Here is a 21506-nt window from a genome sequence, read left to right as displayed (position 1 = left end):
GGAAAGGATAACAGGTGATAGGTGTTGTGCAGTCACTGTCTCAGGCACTGTTTGAAGGACCTCACGTGGATGAACTCATTTAATCCTCATAGCAACCTTGGAGCTTTGTTATCTCTAAGCTGCGAATGAGGAAACTGGTGGAGAAGGGGGAGCACCTGCTCAAGGTCACACGGCAGGTGGCGGAGCTGAGGCTGAGATGCATTTGTTTTCCAAGGCCACCTTCACTCCTGCTCCCGTTACTCTGCCCCTCTTGGCTCTTCGGCACAGTTCCTTCTCTGCACATGACATTTACCGTGGACCTCCTGCCCTCCTGTGGAAGCCTCTATTCCTCATAAGATCTGTTGTTGATCGTATAACTGCTTTTCTGCCAAGGATGCTGCAAATGAAGTTATACGTGGATTGTGTGATGCCTTTCGATCTCAGTAATGTCAGCTCATGAAAAAAGAAGCAGGTCCGAATTGAGGTGATGTGGTGGGGACACGTTTGTGCTTCAGAAAGGGGTTAGGTCGATAGTCTTGTGCGGGAGCACACTGAACACTGACGGGAGTGTCAGCGCCTCACGTCCAGGTTGGGTTTCGCACGTGGGACGCCTGGTTGTGTTCTGCCAGGGGTGGACCCTCCTGGAGGGTGGGGTGCTGGGCTGGGCCCTTCCCACACAGGAGCCTGTAGCGGAGGTGCTGCTGTCATCCTCATTGCACAGAGAATGGAACTGAGACTTGGGGAGGCTAGAAGTTAAGGCACAGGGACCTGAATCCAGGTCTCCCTAACGCCACCAGCCTGAACATTTCATTGAAAGGGCTGAAGCGGAAGCTCCAGTGCTGTGACCACCTGATGTGAAGAGCCGACTTTTTGGAAAAGACTGATGCTGGAAAAGCTTGAGGGCAAGCAAAGAAGAGGGTGACAGAGATTGAGATGGTTGGATGGCATCACTGACTCAGTGGACATGAGTTTGAGCAAGCTCCGGGAGATGGTGAAGGACAGGGAAGCCTGGCGGTGCTGTAGTCCATGGGGTTGCAAAGAGTCGGACACGACTGAGCGACTGAACAACAATAGCTCCACCAGCCACGTGGTGCTGTGTGGTCCCAGCCCAGCTCCGTACTTCCTGATCAGGTGATGGGGCACGTCCTTTCACTCTAGTGGGTAGTTTCTTCATGAAGATGGAGAGGATAAGAGGGCTCGGAATTCCCTGGAGGACTAGTGGTTAGTATGTTGCTTTTTCACTACAGGGCTGGGGTTCAGTCCCTGGTTGGGAAACTAAGATCCTGTAAGCCATGTGGGGTGGCCAGAAAACAAAAAAATTTTAGTATAATTATACAAGAAGATTAAAAAAAAATCCTCAGCTAAAGAGTACCTGCCGTATAGGGTTTCTGTGAGAGCTGAATTGGCATGTACAAAACACTTAGATGCGCCTGACATGTGCCAAGTGCTGCGTAGGCGTTGACGCTGCTTAGTACTGGCATAATGTCAGCTGTTGGGATGATGTTGTGGGCCTTTAGACTGCTCCCTGGGTTTCACTATTCCAGCAACAATATCCTCAGAACGGCATTCTCACCTGTTGGCTTGGCCCCCAAGGGACACTGGGTCATGTCTGAAGACATATTTGATGGTCATGACCTCCTGGGGAGGTCATGCTGCTGGTTTTAGCAGGCAGAGACCAGGATGCTGCAAACCCCCTCCAGTTCTCAGGACAGCCCCATGACAAGAATTATCTAAATGTCACTGGTGCTGAGGTTGAGAAACTCTGCCTGAGAACCTCTGTGCACCTGCATAAGTGATTTGTGCGAGAGAAATTGCTCTGAGGACATGTGCGTTTTCTACTTTATCAGTTTTGCTGACGGGCCCTCACAGAACATGGGGCTGGTTTCTGGAGCTGCAGGTGGTGAGTCAGGGAGTCGTTTTGCCTGCCCGGATGCCCACTGGCAGACGCTGCCTGTCGAATGACGGGTGCCTATTGAATTTCCCTCCCGAGCAAGTCCTCCTGGGAGGAGGTAAGGCGCAGATTACAGGGTGGGTGACAGGCTCCTGGGGGATCAGGGTGTCAGGAAGGCGCCCCCTCCTCACTGTCTGCAGCTCCAGGAGATGCAGTGCTTCTGCTTCCCCCTCATCCCATCTGTGCTGTCTGGTGTAGAAAGCAGGTCAGAGAGAGTAGATGAGAGAGAAAGACTTGACAGGTGGCAGGGAAAGGAATTTAACTGATTTTGAGCACGTTCTGGGCATAGGGCTTCTCTCTTACATACATTCATTCCACAGATAGTTATGAGTGCCCACTGTGAACCCAGTGCCGTGGGAGATGCTGAGAACTCAGCGGTGCCCGAGCAGGCTGGTGCCCGAGCAGGCTGGAGCCCTGCCCCCACCGTGGTGACATCACAGTGGAGCGAGGTCGACAGTAAACTTGTGAACAAGTAAACGTGTACAGTCGTGCCAGTGATGATAAGCGCCTCACTTTTGTGAAAGGTAATAGGTACACACTTGACTATGGAGGACAGGGTGACTTCGCATAGGAGGAGACATGTGAACAGAGGCTCAAGAAAGCCAGGTGGGGCCTGCAGAGACTTGAAGAAGACAGTTCTCACTGAGGGGGTAGCATGTGCAAGGGTCCTGTGGTCGGGGGCAGGAGTGCAGGTGGGGGAGGAAGCCTCTGGTATGTCGGAGGCACCAGTGCCATGGAGTGTTTGGAGGAGTGAAGAGATGATGCAGAAGAGGGTTCTGGGGCTGCTGTAAGGACTGTGGCTTCTTTTACTCTAGGTGAGATGGGGCATGGCAGGGTTTGGGGGAGAGCAGTTTCCTCTGACCCACGTGGTCAAGGATCCTGGAGTGTAAGACGGGGAGGACAGAAGCACTGAGCTCACCTAGGCCACACAGTCCCCCTAGTGGCAGGCACCGCAGCGACCCTGATTTTACACTGGAGGAAGAGGAGGTCTGGAAGGAAGCTTTCCAGGGCCCAACCCCTTCCAGCGGCTGCCAGGTAGGACGAGACAGCCTCTATCTCTCCCCTGCCTTGTCATCCGCCACCCTGCGTCATCCTGTAAATCGCCTCTAATGGACATGACACCAGCAGGGTGAGATGAAACCTCAAGGCAGTTTGGAAATCATTGAGAAATAAGACCTACAAGGCAGACAGGTGGAAATAAAGCCAAAAATTAAAAAAAAAAAAAAGAACAAATGGAGGAGAGGGAGACACACCGTGGGACGAGTCAGTGATATTCACCGTGTGCTTAGCAGGTACTTAAAAACCAAACCCCGCTCGTGCAGTCAGAGCCCCTTTAGGGACCTGTCTCCAGTCACCTCTCTTTTCCCTGCTGAGAGCTGACCGCAGCAGGTGGTGATTTTCATTCCCATTCAGCTTCCTTCTGTGTTAAAAATACTCACCCAAACTCAAGCCCCGCCCTTCAGGGTGCGTGTCCTTCCTCTGGCTGGATCATTGTACAGATGGGAGCACTAAGGCTCACTAGGGCCAAGGCGCAGCAGGGCCTGGGGTTGAAATCCAGACCCTAGATTCCTCTTCCTTATTCATCGGTGACTGGCTTTGAGGTGAACATCCAGGCGAGCTAGCCTGGGGTCGGAGGGGGCCCTGGAGGCCAGGAAGCCCGAGTTTAACTTCCTGTTATCGTCCAGGCCCCCAAACCAAACCCAGGTTCTTTTTGTTGTTGTTGTTACTTCGTCATAAAATACAGAAAGGTATCTCCAACGTGTTTTAAACCATACAGTATGACAAATAATTGTAAAAGTGATGCTCTGTAATCACAACAGAACATTGTCAGCTCCCAGAAACCCCCCTCCTCTGACACTCCCGAATGTAACAGCTCTCCTGACCTGTGGATATTTGCTTCCTGGATCTTCTGCACAGTCTCACTAGTGAGAAACAAATCATGTCACGTTGCCCTTTTTGAGCTTGCAGTCCGTGGACTCGTGCTCAGTGGGTCATTTCGCATATGGCTTCTTTCACTGCAGGTGAAGTTCTCACGCTTCATCCTGTTGTAGGCTTCAGGAGCTGGATCCTCTTCCTTGCTGAGTGGCCTTGAGCTCTATGAATTTACCTTAGTTTGTTTATCCATTCTCCTGCGGGTGGACACCTGGTCTGCTTCCAGTTTTCAGGTTACTGAGAGTGCTGCTGCTGTGGGCGACCTAGTACATGCCGTTTAGTAAACAAATACACCCGTTTCTGTTGGAGGGCTGTGGAGTTGCTGGGTCATGGGGTAGGGATATGTTGAGCTTTAATTCTTATTGCCAAACAGTCTTCCGTAGTGGTGGAACTGTTTTATACTCCCACCAGTAGCAGTTCCTTTGCATTCTTTTAGCAGTTTTTACTTATTGATTTTTTGAAAGGCCTGTTTACTTGGCCGTGTCGGGCCTTGGTTGCGTCATGCGTGGGCTTTCATCTTGGTGCACAGGCTCAGTTGCCCTTGGCACGTGGGATCTTAGTTCCTCGGCCAGGGATTGAACTCACATCCCCCACATAGGAAGGTGATCCTTAAGCACTGGACCACCAGGAAAGTCCCCCTTTGAAACATTCTTTTTAAAAAAAAAATTTTATTTATTTATTTTTGGCTGTGTTGAGCCTTCATTGCTGTACAGGCTTTTCTCTGGTTGCTGCGAGCAGGGGCTAATCGTCATTGAGGTGCACGGGCTTCTTGTTAACAGTGGCTTCTCTTGTTGCGGAGCATGGGCTCTAGGGCACTCAGTAGTTGCAGCACACGGGCTTAGGTGCTCCGCGGCATGTGGGGTCTTGCAGTACCAGGAATTGAACCCATGTCTCCTGCATTGGCAGGTGGATTCTTTATCTCTGAGCCACCAGGGAACCCCCTAGCCCCCAAGCCCTCTTACATTCTTGACAACACTTGGCGTTGTCAGGTTTTGAATTTTTAGCCATCCCAGCAGATGGTTTCGATGTGCATTTCCCCGTAACTAAGGATATTGCACGCAGTCCTTCGTTGTGTGTGTGGGTTCCCTCCTGTGAGGTGCCCTTTCTCTTTTCACCTTGCCTCCCAGGTGGCGCGCCTCTAACCCACAGCTCCAGCTCCTACCCAGACCCTCAGCCGAATGAAGCCCAGACACCCCAGGCAGCAGTGAGTGGGGTTGGGGCCCCCAACGTGGGGCATGCAGGCCGCGGCCCAGCAGGCCCCTGCGTGCTGAGTGTCCTCCGCCCGCAGCTCCCCAGGGAGCAGGCCATCTTCTTGGCCGTGGTGCTTGTATTTCATCACCATGGGACTGCGTCAGAAACCTCAGCGGAGACGCCACCCTCCGGGGGAGGCCGGGCAGGATCCAGGCAGGATGCAGGGGCTCTTCCAGGTCCTCCCCCTGCCCTGGCTGCTGCTGGCTGCTTAGTTGCTGAAGTGAGAATGTAACAAGTGGCTCTGGCGTGCTGAGCAGCAGCCAGCTGGGAGACCCAAGGTAAAAGCCTCCCCTGTGTCAGCGTCTGCTGGGCATGGGCATGGCCCTCTGGGGGCGTGGGAGGTGGGAGCGATCCGGGGAGACTGGAGGCGTGCCCTCGGGCTCAAGGCCACCCGGCTGGCACCGGCTCTTGGATTCTGCAACCTCGGCCACACCTGGCCGCCTTCACGTCTGTCTCTGATCGAGGCAGCCACGTGTTTGCATGTTCGCTGGGGGCCAGGCAGGGGGCCGAGCCTCTGTGCACAGGGGTGCTGCTCACAGCGTCTCTAAGAGGTGAAGTTGCTGGGCCGGGGGGCGGAGAGAAGGGGGGTCTGCGAGTGGACCTGGGGTCCCTGTCTTTACCTGTATATCTGCTCTTCCTTTGGCCCCTGGGTTCTCCATCCCAGCCCAGTTTGGGAACCCAGCCCTATTCTGAATGGAGCTCACACCTGGCAAAAGTGTGGTGTTGGCCCCTGTGTTGGAGAGAAATTCTGAACTTCCCAGCACACCTGCCTCCAGGCCCTGAGTGTTCTCCCTGTCCCAGCCCCTCACCCTGGGCGAGCCTCTGGGCGCTTCTCCACATTCCCGGAGCTCCTTCCCAGGCCTCCTCAGGGCTTTGCACTTGCTGTTCCCCTACCTGAAATCTGTTCCTTCCACATGGCCACGTGCCCCCCACCCCCGGCCCCGGTTAATTCAGGTGTTGGCTCACGTGTCCCCCCACCACGTGGCTAATGCAGCACCCGTTCCGGTCCTCCTTTCCCCTGTTCGTTCTTCTTTGCCACCCTCAGACCTTGTGTCCTGTATGTTGTCTGGCTTCCGCACTGGAACGTGACCTTCTTGAAGGCAGGAGCTGTGTCTTAGTGATGCGCTGTTTCTGGCACGCAGGATAGAGTCTGAAGCTTAGAACGTACTCAGAGAAAGATCGGTGGTGTGAACAGACCCTGGAATTGTTTCTGTGGCTGTGTTTGGTCTTGCGCTGGAGATCTTTTGGGGAGATTTTTTTTTTTTTTTGCTTGAAGAGCAGACCTTTACTTTCTCCCAATTCTCAGGGCTGAGAAGCCCACGCTCAGGGCGTCCACAGGGCTAGTTCCTGGTGGGTGCTGACTTCCTGGTTGCTGATGGCTGCCATCTTGCTGTGTCCTCACGTGGCAGAGGAAAAGAGAGTGAACTCTGTTGTGTCTTTTATTTACTTATTTATTTTGAATCAGAGGTTGGTTGCTTTACAATGCTGTGTTGGTCTCTGCCGTAGTCAGCGTGAGTCCACCACGGGTGTACATGTGTCCCCTCCCGAGACTTGGGTTTATCCATTGTGCCTTCAGTGGGCAGCCAGACGCGGGACTGGTGTGCTGAATCAGTGACTGTAGGTGTGGGGAGAGTTGATCACGGGGCACACAGCGCCCAGTGCAGCCTCTGAGGTCAGGAAGGCTTCCTGGAGGAGGTGTTGGTTCAGCTGAGACCTTAGAGAAGAGGGAGAACCCCAGTACACAAAAAGTTTTGGGGATGGAGGCCTGAGCGACAGAAACCTGGCAGAGAGGGAGAGTGGGGGAGGAACTGGGGAGGTGGGTGGTGTGTGATCATCCTTGTCGTGGTTATTAGCCTTCTTGCGGGCTTTCTAGGTGCCTCTCGACTTAACGTGGGGCCTTCTCTGGTGGAAAAGACTTTGTTTTTTGTGTGTGTTCTGTGCACTCTGGGGAGCCATGGAGCTGTGAGCAGAGAGGGACACGGTCAGATTCAGGTGGAGTATAGGGGTGGGGAGCAGGGGCTGGGCACCCAGGGAGGAAGCCTGGGTGGGAGGGGAGGTGGGGCCGGAGAGGTGATCCGGAAGCCGGTGGATGGGTGGTGGGGACCACGGGGCTGAGCTGGGGTGGCGGGCAGCGGAGGTCAGGGCCTGAGGGCCCCGGAATCCCAAGTTGGGGAGGCTGGCTCTTTGCTGAGGCCCGTGGGAAAGCACAGGTCAGATTTGAGGGTCTCTCAGGCTGCTGAATGGGAAACAGATTGGAGGATGGGAGGCCCAGAAGGAGGTGGGGCAAGTCCTCGTGGGAGGGGACGGCGCTGGACCTGAGCCACCTGGTCAGGAGGCCGGGCTGGAGACCCTGGTCGCATTAGGGTCGAACCACAGACTCGGGGGGCATTTCGGAGTGAGGGTCTGGTGGTCCTGGGTGTGTTCAGTCCGTGGCTGAGCCCCTGGGGTGCCGCCGTACCTGCCATGGGAGGGAGCCCCTTCTGGGCCCTGTCTTTGCAGCCCCGAGTCCAGGACATGGTTTCTCACCCGCTGTTTACTTCCCTGTCACTGTCCATCTTGTCTTCCTCCAGCTTCCTCCCGCTCACCTCCCTTCCCTCTGCCCGGGGCCTGGGCAGCCTGCCACCGTCACATGCCAGGCAGTAGTGTGTCCGGCCCACCAGCTCCCCTGGGGCACGAGAGAAAGCTGATGCCCACGGTGTCCCCAGGGCCAGCTGCCGCTTCTCTGGGGGCCACCGTAGCTCCTGACCTGCTGTCCGCAAATAACCCCAGGCCAGGAAAGGCAAAAGGAGCCTTGGGCTCCATGGCCCCTGGCCAGGCCTGTGGCTCCAGGTAGGGGCCCAGCTGGTGGCTGCCTCCCCCGCTTCTCCCCTCCACCCCGGGAACCTGAGACGAAGCAGCGGCCTCGGCGTCCGTCAGTCTGTCGGCTGCCGGTCCATGAGGACAGAAGCAGAGGTCTCGGGGAAGGACCAGGGCCTTGGTCAAGCCCCCAGGACTGGCTCCCAGGCCCCAGATAAGTGCGTACGCAGTAGGTTCCTTTCTTGTTGAAGATCGGAGCACGGAGACCTTCCTTTCCTTTGTCAGCTGGTGGGGACCAGGAGGCTGAGGGAGTGACATGACGTGGCCTGGTGCTGGGTAGGGGGGTGGTACTCGGTTTGCTAAAGGTGGCAGGTTGGTGGCGCCTGGTTTGGAAAGGAGAGAGTATAAGCGTGTGTGTGTGTGTGTGTGTGTGTGTGTGTGTGTGTGTGTGTGTTTGGGGGTGGCAGGCAGATCCTGGTGGCTTTGAGCACACCCTCAGGTGCCCCGGGCTGTCTGATTCATCCCAGGTGACCTCAGCGCGGGGCCTGGAGTGACGCAGGGGGTGGAGCCTCCCACCTAGTCAGGAGTGGCGGTGGTGGGGCTGCCTTGCTGGGCAAGGGGTCCTGGGTATAGGGCGCGGGCACAGCCAAGGCCCTCTGCTCCTTCCAGAGGAGGGCTCTGAGGGCAAGGTTGTGTCCTTTCCTCCCCAAGACGGGTTCCTAGGGACCCGACGGCCTCTCACTGCCCCCCTCCACCAGCCTGGGCCCCGTGGGCTGGTCTTTCCCCACCCTCCCTGGCTCCACCTTGGCAGAGCCGCCAGAGGGGCTTCAGGCAGGGTGTCCCAAAGGAAGGGGTTGCTGCCAATCCCCCTGCCGCTCTGACTGACGGGCTCCTCTCTTGTCTTGCAGACTGTGCTCTGTCCAGTGCACCTCCTGCATGTCCTGCTGCCCTGAGCTGTCCCGAGTGAGGTGACAGCGTGTCACGCTGCCACCATGAACGAGGTGTCTGTCATCAAAGAAGGCTGGCTCCATAAGCGCGGTAAGGGGCTGTGTTTACTCACAGGATTGCACGTCTCTCCCTTTTGCCCCAGCTCTCCTGGCAGCTGTGCCCTGAGAGGCACAGGTACGGGGTCTTTACCACCTGAGGAGCCAGCATTCTGAGCCCTGCCTCTCTGCCCGCCCCCGCCAGTAGCTTCTTTCCACGCCCTGTCATGGACTCTTTGAAAGTAGTCTGGACGGAGGAGCTGTGGCTGTGCCTGGGCCTGAGTCTCCAGGCCTTGCTGACCCCCTGCATGAGCGCCCAGGCCAGGCCTCAAACTCTGCCTCTACATAAGTGTTCCTGTTCATGGTCCCATTTTATAGATGAAGAAACTGAGGCCTAGAGCAGGTAAGTCACTTAGCTAAAGTAACACAGTGAGGCAATATCCAGCATTTATTCATTCAGCAAATACTGACAGAATGCATGGTGTGCCAGGCTGGCCATCGCAGGCTCTGGGGGCACTGTGGTGTCCTCACGGAGTGTGCGATCCATTGAGGGACGGGGGACAAATAATAAACTGATAGACAGACATGATGTCAGGTGATGATACATGCCATTGTGAAGAGTAGGAACTCTGAGGGGAACGCTGGAGAAAGAAGGGGTTCATGGAAGCGGCTCTGAGGAGGGACCAGTATACGAAGGCCAGGAGAAGGTGAGGGAGCAGGCTATGCAGATAGCCAGGCAGGGGTGTCCCAGGGAATGGGGCAGCGAGGACAAAGCGGGCGGCGTGTGCCTGGAAACAGAGTGGGCCAGGGTGGCCAGAGCAGAGCGAGCGAGTGCAAGCTGGAGGAGGCAGGCAGAGCCACGACACAGCACCAGACCGACGGCGCCTGAAGCCGTGGAAGGGGCTGGAACTCGCCTGGCGTTCGGAAGCCCAGGATGTTGTGTGCGCGCTCGGGACCAGGTCTGGTTGTGCTGGAGGGTGGCTAAGAAATGAAGTCACTTACAAGAGACTCGACCCTGGGGCCCCAGGTCTCTACCCCAGCACCACCGCACTGAACGGGCTCAGTGCCGTACTAGGCAGCTGGGAAGAAGCACAGGCCGAGAGCCAGCTTGTCCAGGCACCCAGGGGTGAAGGAGGCTGGCTGTCCTAGCTTCCGTGGACCTTTCCCTGCAGAGTGGGGCGCCCGACCTGAGGGGGCCGCGTCTGCACGCTCTCATTCACTTGGTAGACATGCATCAAGCAGCTGCCGTGTTTCAGGCACGTTCTAGGCACTGGGGATACAGCAGTGAACCAAACGGGCCCACAGTTCCCGTCCTTGTGTTGATGTCATACGTTAATGGGAGAGACAGGGGCACCTGAGTACATGAGTGTGCCCAGTGGTGGCTGATGCCTTGGAGAGAAACCCAGCAGTGTGAGGGGAGGGGTGAGGGAGCTGTCAGAGAGGGGCTGGTCAGGGAGGGCCTCACTGAGAAGGGGGTGTTTGAATAAAGATCTGAAGGAGGCAAGGGAGTGAGCCCCACAGTTAACGGGGGCATGGGTGAAGGGGGCCGAGTTGGTGGAGGGGAGTGGGCTGGGCATGCTTGAGGCAGGCTGGGAAGCTGGTGGGCTGGCCCTGCAGAAACTGGGAGAAGTACCCGTGCACCCTGCACTGTCCCAGCCCGCCCACCCAGAGTGGTGCTGAGGATCCCCCACCCCACCCCCGCACGAGCAAGAACGGAGCCTTCCCTACCGCCCTTCCCAGGCGGGGTGGTATTCAAGGCCCCTTGGCCTACCTGCCCGGACTGGGCCTTGAGTTTGGGGCTGATGATGGAGCTTTCTGCACCTTGGCAGGTGTCAAAGTTCTAACCCCGGCTCTGCCACTTCCTTCAGTGTGACTGTGTCATCTCTCTGAGCCTTGGTTTCCCCTCTGTAAAATGGGTCAATAGCCCAGGCCTCTGAGAGTGTCAGCTTCATGAGAGCAGTGCCTTGGAAAAGTGCTTGGCATGCAGTAGGCACTTAATATCTGTTGAATGGCTGCTTGGGATCATGTGTGTGGATGGTATGAGTGTAATAACGTGTGCCAGGTCTCCGGCTCCTGAGTTTTCTGAGGCCTGTGGCTCTCTAGGCTGGGGTGGGAGCGCTCCGGAGGTGGCTGGAGAACTATGGCCGGGCAGTGGCTCCCGAGGCTGCTGGTGCCACTGAGTGGATCTCAGCCCCTCCCAGGCCTTCAGTGTCTCAGTTCATCTCCGGGGGCCCAGACATGGTGCTGAGATGACCTTCTGCCTCGGCTTTGTGCCGTACCCATACACGCTCACGCACATCTCTCCTGGGCCTCCCAGTGCCTGTCGTTCCGAGCAGCAGCCAGCAGTGGTGGGCAGGGCAAGGTGGGCCCTGCCACTCTTCAGACACGTGCGCCACCCTGCCCTACTCCTGGTGGTTGAAATAACAGCAGCTCAGCTCACTGTGTGCCCGCTCTGCCCACTCTGTGCCGGGCCTGGGGCTGTGTTCGCAGGAGGCCCGGTTTTGTTGAGTCTCTGTTACTGCCCCGTGCGGTGGGCACCGTCCTGCAGCCCGGAAGCTGCAGCTCAGCAGGAAGACTGAGGTGCCTGGGGCCGGCAGGGAGGTGGCAGTGCCAAGGTCCAGGCTCCAAGTCCTGCGCCAGCACCTGGCTCACAAGCTGCCTCTCGCTCAGCAAGGTCCGCTCAAGGATCGGGTCCTTCGTGCCGTGTGCAGGTCCCCCTTCTGACACAGCCTCCGGGCCAGGCCGCGTCTGCCAGCTTACAAGCAGACAGTGTCGATGACTCTGGACAGAGCAAACGCAGGTTCCAATCCCAGCTCTCCCAGTTAACAACCATGAGCCTCAGGCAAACACTGGAACTTCTTTGTGCCTCAGTTTCCCTGTCTGTAAAATGGGATTGTTGTGAGGATGTTTTTCCTTCTGGTTTTTTTGTAGCTTGTTACCGACATATAAAACCCCACAGGTAAGTGCCCAGATCGTAAACTCACTCCAAAACCTTTGTCCAGGTCAGGAATAGAGTAAGTCAATCCCCAGAAGGGTGTCTGCCTCTTGCAAGCAGTAACCACTCTCCTAACGTCCAGTAGCATCTATGAATTTGTCTAGTTTTGTTTTTGTTGCTCAAATTGAGGTAAAATTTACACAGCACAGAATTAAGTGTTTTAAAGTGCACAACCAGTCGCCTTTACTGCTTTGACAGCGTTGTGTAGCCACTAGCTCTGTCTAGTTCCAGAGCGTTTTCATCTACCTAAAAGGCTGCCCTCAGCGCCTGAAGCAGTCAGTTTTCATTCTCCCTCTTCCCAGCCCCTGGCAGCCACCAGTTTGTTTTCTGTCTTTATGGATGTACTTATTTTGGACATTTCATATAAATGAATCATACAACATGTGGCCGCTGAAGTCTGGTTTCTTTCACTGAGCAGAAGGTTTGTAAGGTTCGTCTATGCTGTAGCATGTGTCAGACAGTACTTCATTCCTTTTTATAGCCAAACAATGTTCCGTTCTATCAGTATATCACATTTTGTTTATCCGTATGTCCATTGATGGACAGCTGAGTTATTCCTACCTTTTGGCTGTTGTGAATAGTGTTGCTATGAATATTTGTATACAAGTATTTGAGTACTTGTTTTCAATTTTGGGGGGTATACACCTAGGAGTCGAATTGCAGGGACATACATATCTATTGTTTAGTCACTCAGTCATGTCCGACTCTTTGCGACCCCATGGACTGTAGCCCACCAGTCTCCACTGTCCATGGGAATCACCAGGCAAGAATCCTGGAGTGGCGCCATTTCCTTCTTCAGGGGATCTTCCCAGCTCAGGGATTGAACCCACGTCTCCTGCATTGGCAGGTGGGTTCTTTACCACTGAACTGCCAGGGAAGCCCCAATAGGTATGTATTAGATTATACTGCTTATAATCTAGTGTATTCTATGTAGTTAGATAATATAGAAAAAATACATAAAATATCTGGATCACACATTCTGTACATGTGGTCCACAGTATATTCTGTATCAGACTCTGAGGGAATGCCACAGTTGCACAGGGCGGCACCATTTTATGTTCCCACCAGCAGTGCATAAGGGTTCAGTTTCTCCAAATCCTCACCCACACCTGCTATTTTTCTTTTGAGTTTTTGTTGTTTGTTTTTAATAAAAGCCATCCTGGTGGGTGTTAAGTGGTGTTTCATCATGGTTTTGATTTACATTTCCCTAATGACTGATGGTGTTAAGCATCTTTTTATATGTTTTTTGGTCATTGTTTGTCTTTGGAGAAATACCTTTATAGTCCTTTGTGTATAGTGTTTAGGCACCGCATGCATGCTCAATTGTGTCTGACTCCTTGTGACCCCTTGGGCTGTAGCCCACCAGGCTTCTCTGTCCATGGGATTCTCCAGGGAAGAATACTGGAGTGGGTTGCCGTTTCCTCCTCCAAGGGATCTTCCCAATCCAGGATCAAAACGGTATCTCCTGTATCTCCTACATTGGCACGCGGATTCTTAACCACTGAGCCACCTGGGAAGTCCTTCACCCATTTTTTACATTTTTTTTTTTTTTTTTTTTTAGTTGTTGCTGAAGGTGTAAAGTTCATTATGTATTCTGGATACTAGACTCTTATGAGACATATGATATGCAAATATTTTCATCCATTCTATTGGTTGGTTGTCTTTTTATTTTCGTGATAACATCTCTTGTACAAAATTTTTTATTTCAATGAGTCCACTTTATTTTTTTTCCTTTGTTGTCATATCTAAGAATCTGTTGCCAAGTTCAAGGTCACAGAGATTTACCTGTGTATTTTTCTAAGAGTTTTATAGTTTTAGTTCTTATTTTTAGGTAGATCCACTTTGAGTTAATTTTTAAAATATGGTGTAGAGTTCCATCTCTGTTCTTTTGCACGCAGATATCCAGTTGTCCCAGCGCTATTTGTTGCAGAGACTGGTCTTCCCCAATGGAACGGTCTTAGTGCTGTCGTTGAAAATTAGTTGCCCATAGTTGTGTAGATTTGTTTTTTGACTCTCAGTTCTACTCCTTTGGTCTGTATGGCTATCCTATACCACACTGATCTGATTATTGTAGCTTTGTAGTAAGTTTTGAAATCAGGAAGTATGATTTTGTTCTTTTTCAGCATTGCTTTGGCTATTTGGAACCCCTTGCCACATGAATTTGAATTCCATGTAAATTTGAGGGTTGATTCTTCCTCGAGAGCAAAAAAAGGCTATTGGATTTTGACAGGGAATGTGTTAAATCTGTATGTAAATGGCTTTGGGTAGAATTGCAATCTTAATATCAAGTCTCAATTCATGACACAGGATCTTTGCATTTATTTAGGTCTTTAGTTTCTTTCAGCAGTGTTTTTTTTTTTGTTTGTTTTTAATGATTTCTATTTATTTATTTTTGGCTGTGCTAGGTCTATGTTGCTGTGCAGGCTTTTTTCTTTTTTTTTATTATTATTATTTTTTTTTTCCTCAGGCTTTTTTCTAATTGCAGCAAGCAGGGGCTACTCTAGTTGTGGTGTGCAGGCTTTTTATTGCAGTGGTTTCTCTTGTTGCGGAGTGTGGGCTCTAGGGCACACTAGCTTCGGTAGTTGTGGAACATGGGCTCAATAGTTTTGGCTCCCAGGCTCTGGTGCACAGGCTCGTTAGTTGTGGAGCACGGGCTTAGTTGCTTTGAGGCATTTGGGTCTTGCTGGACCAGGGATTGAACTTGGGTCTCCTGCATTGGCAGGCAGATTCTTTACCAGTGAGCCAGCAGGGAAGCCCCTGTTTTGTAGTTTTTAGTGTATAAATTGTTGCCTACTTGTGCTGTTGTAAATGGATTTGTTTTCTTTTTTGGATTATTTATTGCTAGTGTATAGAAACACAGTTTGTTTTTGTGTGTTGATCTTGCTGAATTTGTTAGCTCTAGTAATTGTTTTGTGGATTTTTGTAATTTTTCTGTATATAGGATTGTGTTATCTGCAAGTAAAGGTAGTTTTACTTACTCCTTTACAAATTGGATACTTTTTGTCTTTTTCTCTGGCTAAAACTTACACTACAGTGTTTCAGAGCAGTGGTGAAAGTGGAAATCTTTGTCTTGCTCCTGAATCTAGCTAAGGGAAAGCTTTCATTCTTTCATCCTTGAGTATGATGTTGACTTGTGGGTTTTTCATATATGCCCTTTATCTTGTGGAGGAGATTCCCCCTTCTCTTCCTAGCTTACTGAGTATTTTTATCATGAAAGAATGCTGGATTTTGTCAAACGCTTTTTCTGTGTCAATCTGGATGACCTTGTGTTTTTTTCTCCCCCCTTCATTCTATTGAGGTAATATGACACGGATTGCTTTTCATATTTTTGAACTACCCTTGCAGTCCTGGGATAAAACCTACTTGGTCATGGTATATGATCCTTTTATGGTGCTGTCAGATTTGTGGTTTTGCTAGTTTTTGAACTTTACATACATCGAATCATTTATTATTGACATTTGAAATAATTCAACAAGTTAAAGCCTATGAGAAACTTAGGATGGTGCCTGGCAGGCCTATAGTACCCTATAGTATTATGTAATCATCATTGTTGATTACTGGATGTCCTTCTCATGCGAGGAAACAGACTTAGAGAAGCCCACCCTGCCGCCCCAGTTATGATATACACACTCTTCGCTTGCCCGGTGGGCTGATGATAAAGAGCATTCGTTGATTTATTGGTGTGCTGGTCCCTAGCTAGGCTGGGTGCTTTGTGTCTGCTTTGTATTTGCCGCCTCTCTTTTTTAAAGCAGCTTGAGACACAGTTTACATACCATACAGTTCAGCCACTTGGGGCCTTGAGTGTATTTAGAGCTGTGCCTCCATCACCACAGTCAATTTCAGAACTTTCTCACTACCCTAAAAAGGGACCCTCCAGTCCCTGCCCAAACTCACCCCCTCCTCAGCCCTAGGCAACCACTAATCAAGTTTTCATCTTTAGAAGTTTCCCCGTTCTGGACACTGTACAGATGAAATCATATAATTTGTGGTCCTTTGTGACAAGCTTTTTTCAGTTAACGTTAAGTTATGGTTCATCTACCTTGTAGCATGTAGGTTATGGTTCATCCACCTTTTAGTGTGGAAGTTATGGTTCATCCACCTTGTAGCGTGTATTAATACTTCATGTATCAATAGTTTTTTTGGCCGCATTGCGTATTGGATTTTAGTTCCCCGACAAGGGGTCGAACCCTCACCCTCTGCATTGGAAGTACAGAGCCCTAACCACTGGACTGGCAGGGAATTCCCAATACTTCATTTCTTTTAATGACCAAGTAATACTAATATTCCATCATATGGATATGCCACATTTCATTTATCCATTTGTTAGTGGATGCACTTTGGAGTTTCTGCTCTTTACTATTATGAATAATGTTGCTATGGGTATTTATATATGTGTTTTTGTGCAGATATGTGTTTGACCATTTCATTTTAGTGCTTAGCCACCTCTCTGAGGAGTGTGTGTGTGTATATATATGTGTGTACATGGGGTGCTTGGATATTCATGGTTAGAACAAATGGAAGGAGTCAAGGAGCACCTGGAGGGCACAGCAGCAGTAATACCCGGCCTGGCACAGTGTTTTGACATTTGATCCCCCCACGCAGCTGTAGAGTGAATACCCGCCCATGGGATTTGGCCCTCTGGGGCCACAAGGCATGTATGTTAGCAGCCTGGGCCTCCCTTGGGACTGGGCCATGCTCTGGCGAGGATGGCTTACTGCTGGCCACACTGTGAGGCAGCTGGTGCCCCGGGGTGGTGCGGCGCCTTCCTGCCAGGAGTGACCTCTGGATCACTGGGCCCAGCCCAGCGCCCAGCCTGCGTCAGCTGGGGCCGCCTGGAGGGTTTCTCCGGGAGAAGCACACTCCCCACCCTCTTGTCCGTCCTCCTCCCAGTGTGGGGCCCCTTGCCAGGCACTGTCCCGCGGGGCTGGCTGCCCTGACCTCTCTCCCTCCCGCCCTGCCTGTTCAGGTGAATATATCAAGACCTGGCGGCCCCGGTACTTCCTGCTGAAGAGCGACGGCTCCTTCATTGGCTATAAGGAGCGGCCTGAGGCCCCCGACCAGACCCTGCCCCCCTTAAACAACTTCTCTGTCGCAGGTGCGTCTTGGGGGCACGTGGGGCGTGTTTGTTCCAGGCTGTAGGCCTGTCTGGGGTCTGTTTGCTCCCAGGTCTGTTTTCCACCCTCTCCTGCTCCACCTCTGTGTTTCCTGGGCCTGGGGGCTGTGTTGATCGCCAGTGGAGAGCAGGAGGAAGAAAGGAGTTGGGGCACTTAGCAGCCTTCTGGCCCCTCTGTGGTACCTGAGGCTGAGCCTTCTAGCCGGAAGCTGACCAGTGAAAGCCTGGCCCGTGCAGAACCCCTGCCTGGGCCTCACAGAACCTGCCCTCCCCCCGCCATCACCTTCCTTCTCCGCTGACCCAGTGGGTCACCACATTCTTGTCACACCCCCTAAGAACGTTTCAGAGTCACTCATCTCTACTGCCATGACGTAGCCCAGACACGGTCCTCTCCCCACCAGCTCCTGCTCTAGCCTCGTCCCCAGCCTCGCCTCTCGAGCAGCCCGCCTGCTCTTTCTGGGATCCAGCCCTACTCACCTCTCCATCCTGCTTAAAGCCCTGCCTTGGTGGCTTTCCCGTGTGCTGGTGACCCCGGCACGGCTGTCCCTGGCCCCAGCTGCCCTCCCAAACTCCCCACCTGGCCTGAGCTGCTTTTCTGCACATCTCTCCTTGGGTATCCTTGAGTGTCCTGCCGTGAGATCCCCTCCATGAGCCACACCATCCTTTGAGTCCCCTCTCCCTCCCTGAACTTCTCCCCCCCATCTCCTCCAGGAGGGCCTTGTTGCCTCTCATCCTCAGGCCAGGACGGTGATCCAGATGCTTCTATGCACCCCACTGTGGCCCTGTGGTCTGCCTGCTTTCCCTCCCCTCCCCTACTCTGGATGGCCCCATACCCTCCCTGGGCTTTCCAGCCTCCCTTCTCTGTCACCTCTACACCACAACCAGAGGGTCTAAGTTCTTGTCTCTTCCTGCTCCCTTAGGACATAGTCCAGGTTCCTCTCCATGCCCCTGAGCTCTGCAGGCCAGCCCCCGCTCACTTCTCCAGCCCGTCTCTCTCTTCTCTCCTCCTCACATGGGATTTGCTCTTCCCTAAGTACACCGGGCCCTCTCTCAGCTCTAGGCTTCTGTACCCAATGCCCTCTGCTGCCTTCAGGGCTCAGTACTGGGATGCCCTTCCTCTAGGAAAGCCTTCTGAGCCCTTGGACGGGATTGGCTGCCTCTCTGGATGCCCCACCATCCCCCATCACAGCCCTGACCACTGACCCATCACCGTTGGGTGGGCTGTCCCTCTTACACACACACACACACACACACACACACACACACACACACACACACGACCTGTAGGGACAGGCTCTCTTGGTCAGTAGTGTCACGGGACTGGCACACGGGGGTGACTTGGGGAACACGGGCTGCCCCTCACACTCTACTCACACCCCTCTTCTGTAGAATGCCAGCTGATGAAGACCGAGAGACCTCGACCGAATACCTTCGTCATTCGCTGTCTGCAGTGGACCACAGTCATCGAGAGGACTTTCCATGTCGACTCCCCGGACGAGAGGCAAGTCGGGGCCTCAACGTGGCTGCCCTTTGGGAGGAGCCAGGCTCAGTTTGAGGCGAGGGGTACAGAGGGAGAGATTCCCCTGAGCCCCTACCTAGGAGTTTCCCATCTCAGCCCTTGTGTGAGCTAGGAGGAGCAGGGGTTCTCCCTGTTCTGTGTCCTCAGATGGGAGGGTGTGCTGGAATCACGACAGTTTGTTAGCAGTGAGGCACTCTGGGCCTCTTCAGGGCCTCTTCTTATCTGGAGACCTGCAGAGGGTCAGGGAGCTGCCTTTTTAATGAGCATCTCCATTGATATAGAGGCAGGTGGTCCAGAGATTCTGTTTTCTAAAAGATCAACTTACTAATCAGAAGAGATAGCAGCTTCACCTAGTTCACAAATGCAAAACAGCACGAGGAGGTGTCTAGTGAAAGCTTCACTCTCACTTCAGCCCCGCACGCCATATCCCCCACCCCCAAATTGCCTGCTGTTCTTACGTGTCCTATAGGAACTTCTTCTCAATGAGTATGGACAAGCTCGTTCAGGTATCACTTCCGTACCCTGCTCCTCTTGTTTTTTCTTTTTATACAAAAGGTGACACCATGCCCAAACTGTTGTTTTATTTAATGTATCTTGGGGACTCTCTCTGCTTCTATGTATATATAGAGATGCTGCTGCTGCATTTTTCTTTTTAACAGGTGCACATCTGTGTCCCTGAGTTGAGCAGTTCTTTATTAATGGTGATTAGGGTTGTTTCAGCCTTTTGGGCTCATTAGAAGCAGTGCCACAGTCTACAGGCCATACCACCCTGAACACGCCCGATCTTGTCTAATCTCAGAAGCTAAGCAGGGTTGGGCCTGGTTAGTACTTGGATGGGAGAAGCAATGCCACAGTGAGACAACTTGTGGTTACCTTGTTTGACATGCATGCAGGTAAATCTGTAAGGTGGATTCTTAGATGTGGAATTACTGGGTCACAGGGAGTATGCATTGGTAATTTTTATTACCAATTGTATTGGTATTAGGCGTAATAGAATTCTAAGAGGGTTATGCCTATGTCTAAGAGGGTTCTCACAGCCTGTGTTTTCAAACATTCAACTTTTTACCAAACGTTTGGTGAGTGTGTGTCCTAACGTGTTGTGTGTTCAAGGGCCATGTGAGTTTCTGTTTCTGAATTGTCTGTTCATGTCCTTTGTCTGTTTTTCTTTGGGGTACTTGGTCTTTTGCTTATTTATTTGTGAAAGCTCTTTATATATTAGAGAGCTTAGCCCATTTGCAACGAGTGGCAAATATTTTTCCCTCATGTTGTCCCTTTAGCCTTCACTTTGATAGATTTTTTTTTTTTCCTTTTTTTTTGGCTGCCATGCGGCATGTGGGATCTTAATTCCCTGACCAGGGTTCGAACCCGTGTGGCCTTCGTTTCGAGAAACATTTTTTTAGCTTGTCTTTGGGGTGAGGATTCAGCTGATCCTCTGGAGCACCCTAAATCAGTGCTGTCCAAGAGAAGCTTCTGCCATGGTAGAAATGCAGTGTCCAGCAGGGTAGCCACTAGTCACGTGTGCCTGCTGAGCATGTGAACGTGGCTCATGAAGCTGAGAAACAGAATTTTGTATTTTACTTAATTAATTTAAATAGCCACCTAGGGCTAGTGGCTGCCCTTGTGGGTAGTGCATTTCTAGAGCGAAACGACATGCTACTGTAATCTAAACTGTGTCATTGCAAAGCTTCCCAAGGTTGAAAATATACTTGCCCCACTATGGGGAACAGAATGGTCATCTCAGGCCCCCTGAGATATTACTCAGATGAAAATTGGACACAGGAAACATGTCCTGCCAGTAAAAGCCAGTTGGGATCAGAAGGGGCATAGGGTCTAGGTGTTGGGCTGAGTTTTGAGAAATGGGGGAGGAGTCAGTTGTGGAGATAGGAAGAAGACGGTGGCTTTGGGAAAAGGGACCAGCCTATGAAAAAGCCTGGATGCAAGGCAGCCTGTCATCCCAGGGACCGCAAAGGCTTCTGCATGACTAAAGAATTAGGGCTAGGGGTCTTGGAAGAGGGGAAGCAGAGGCCTTGAAGCTGGCGAGCTCAGCCGGCGCCTGGGCTCCAGATGGAGGTCCCCACAGGGCTTGGCAAGCAGTGAATCAATTGGGGTTTGTCACAGGGTTGCTGAAAGATTCAGGGGGATGATAAACAGGAAGCCCTGGACTCAGCAGTACCTGGCACACACTTTGCAAGCCTGGTGCAGGAGCCGTGGGGAGCCGGCAGAGTTTTAGTAGCAAGAGACCTACTCTAGTTTCCATTTTCGTAATGCCATGCTCTTTGGCGTGGGGAAGAATCCCTTTACCAAGACCGTAGGGACTGGAGTGCCCCCACTTTGCTCCTTTTCTTAGTACCTGCTGCTGCCTCTGGAGAGAAATCTGATGTGGTTGCTCTGAGACCAGACCCCAGATTCCTGACCTTAACCCTAGGGAAGGTACGAGTCAGAAACCCAGGAGAGGGAGGCTGCTCTGCTCGTGACTGTGCTCGCTGCTTTGCCAGGCCTGAGCCTGAGGAGCGGGGGGTGAGGTGGGGGGCCGACGGGGCCACTCTGGTGAGTGGTCGCCGCTGCGGCAGCCTGCTCGCTTCCTCCCCCAGCGGGCTCTCCCCAGCGCAGCTCCCTGCCATGACTTGTTGTTTCAGGACGGACGGAACAGGTAAAAGACCACTGTCTCAAATGAACAGCTAGATCCCCTGCGCTTAGGTTCAGCAGTTGAGCGTGTGCCATGCTGGCCTCATGTGGCTGCATTTTATGCTGAAACTTGAACTTCTGTTCATACTTCGTGACACTTTCCTCCTTAATAGATCAGCAGGCATCACCTAAGAATAAGGAGTTTCTTCTACAGAATCTTGGTGCCCTTATCACACCAGAGGTGATTATTTGTAACATTAATATTTACTAACGTCCTCCCCAGATCTGAGCCATAGTTAAATTTCCCCAGTTGTCCTCAAAATGTTGTTTTTCAGACTAGGATTTGATAAACCAAGGTACAT

General features: G+C 52.3%; 2 protein-coding genes across 3 annotated transcripts in view; one reads left to right on the top strand and one right to left on the bottom strand.

Moving 5' to 3' along the window:
• The window catches only part of ZNF780A (zinc finger protein 780A), a 428674-nt gene that overhangs the window by 272443 nt on the left and 134725 nt on the right, over positions 1-21506 (bottom strand). The gene's annotated exons all lie outside the window — the stretch shown is intronic.
• The window catches only part of AKT2 (AKT serine/threonine kinase 2), a 48273-nt gene that overhangs the window by 12082 nt on the left and 14685 nt on the right, over positions 1-21506 (top strand). For both annotated transcript variants that reach the window (XM_061139300.1, XM_061139299.1), the window contains exons 2-4: positions 8818-8947; positions 16854-16982; positions 18390-18501. In XM_061139300.1, coding sequence (XP_060995283.1) covers positions 8902-8947; positions 16854-16982; positions 18390-18501 — 287 coding nt within the window. In that variant the 5' untranslated portion in view covers positions 8818-8901. The remainder of the gene's footprint in view (positions 1-8817; positions 8948-16853; positions 16983-18389; positions 18502-21506) is intronic.

This window comes from Dama dama, chromosome 4 (genome assembly GCF_033118175.1).
Source record: "Dama dama isolate Ldn47 chromosome 4, ASM3311817v1, whole genome shotgun sequence".
Lineage (NCBI taxonomy): Eukaryota > Metazoa > Chordata > Mammalia > Artiodactyla > Cervidae > Dama > Dama dama.
Note: the sequence above shows the minus strand (reverse complement) of the source record. Positions and strands in the feature narration are given on the sequence as shown.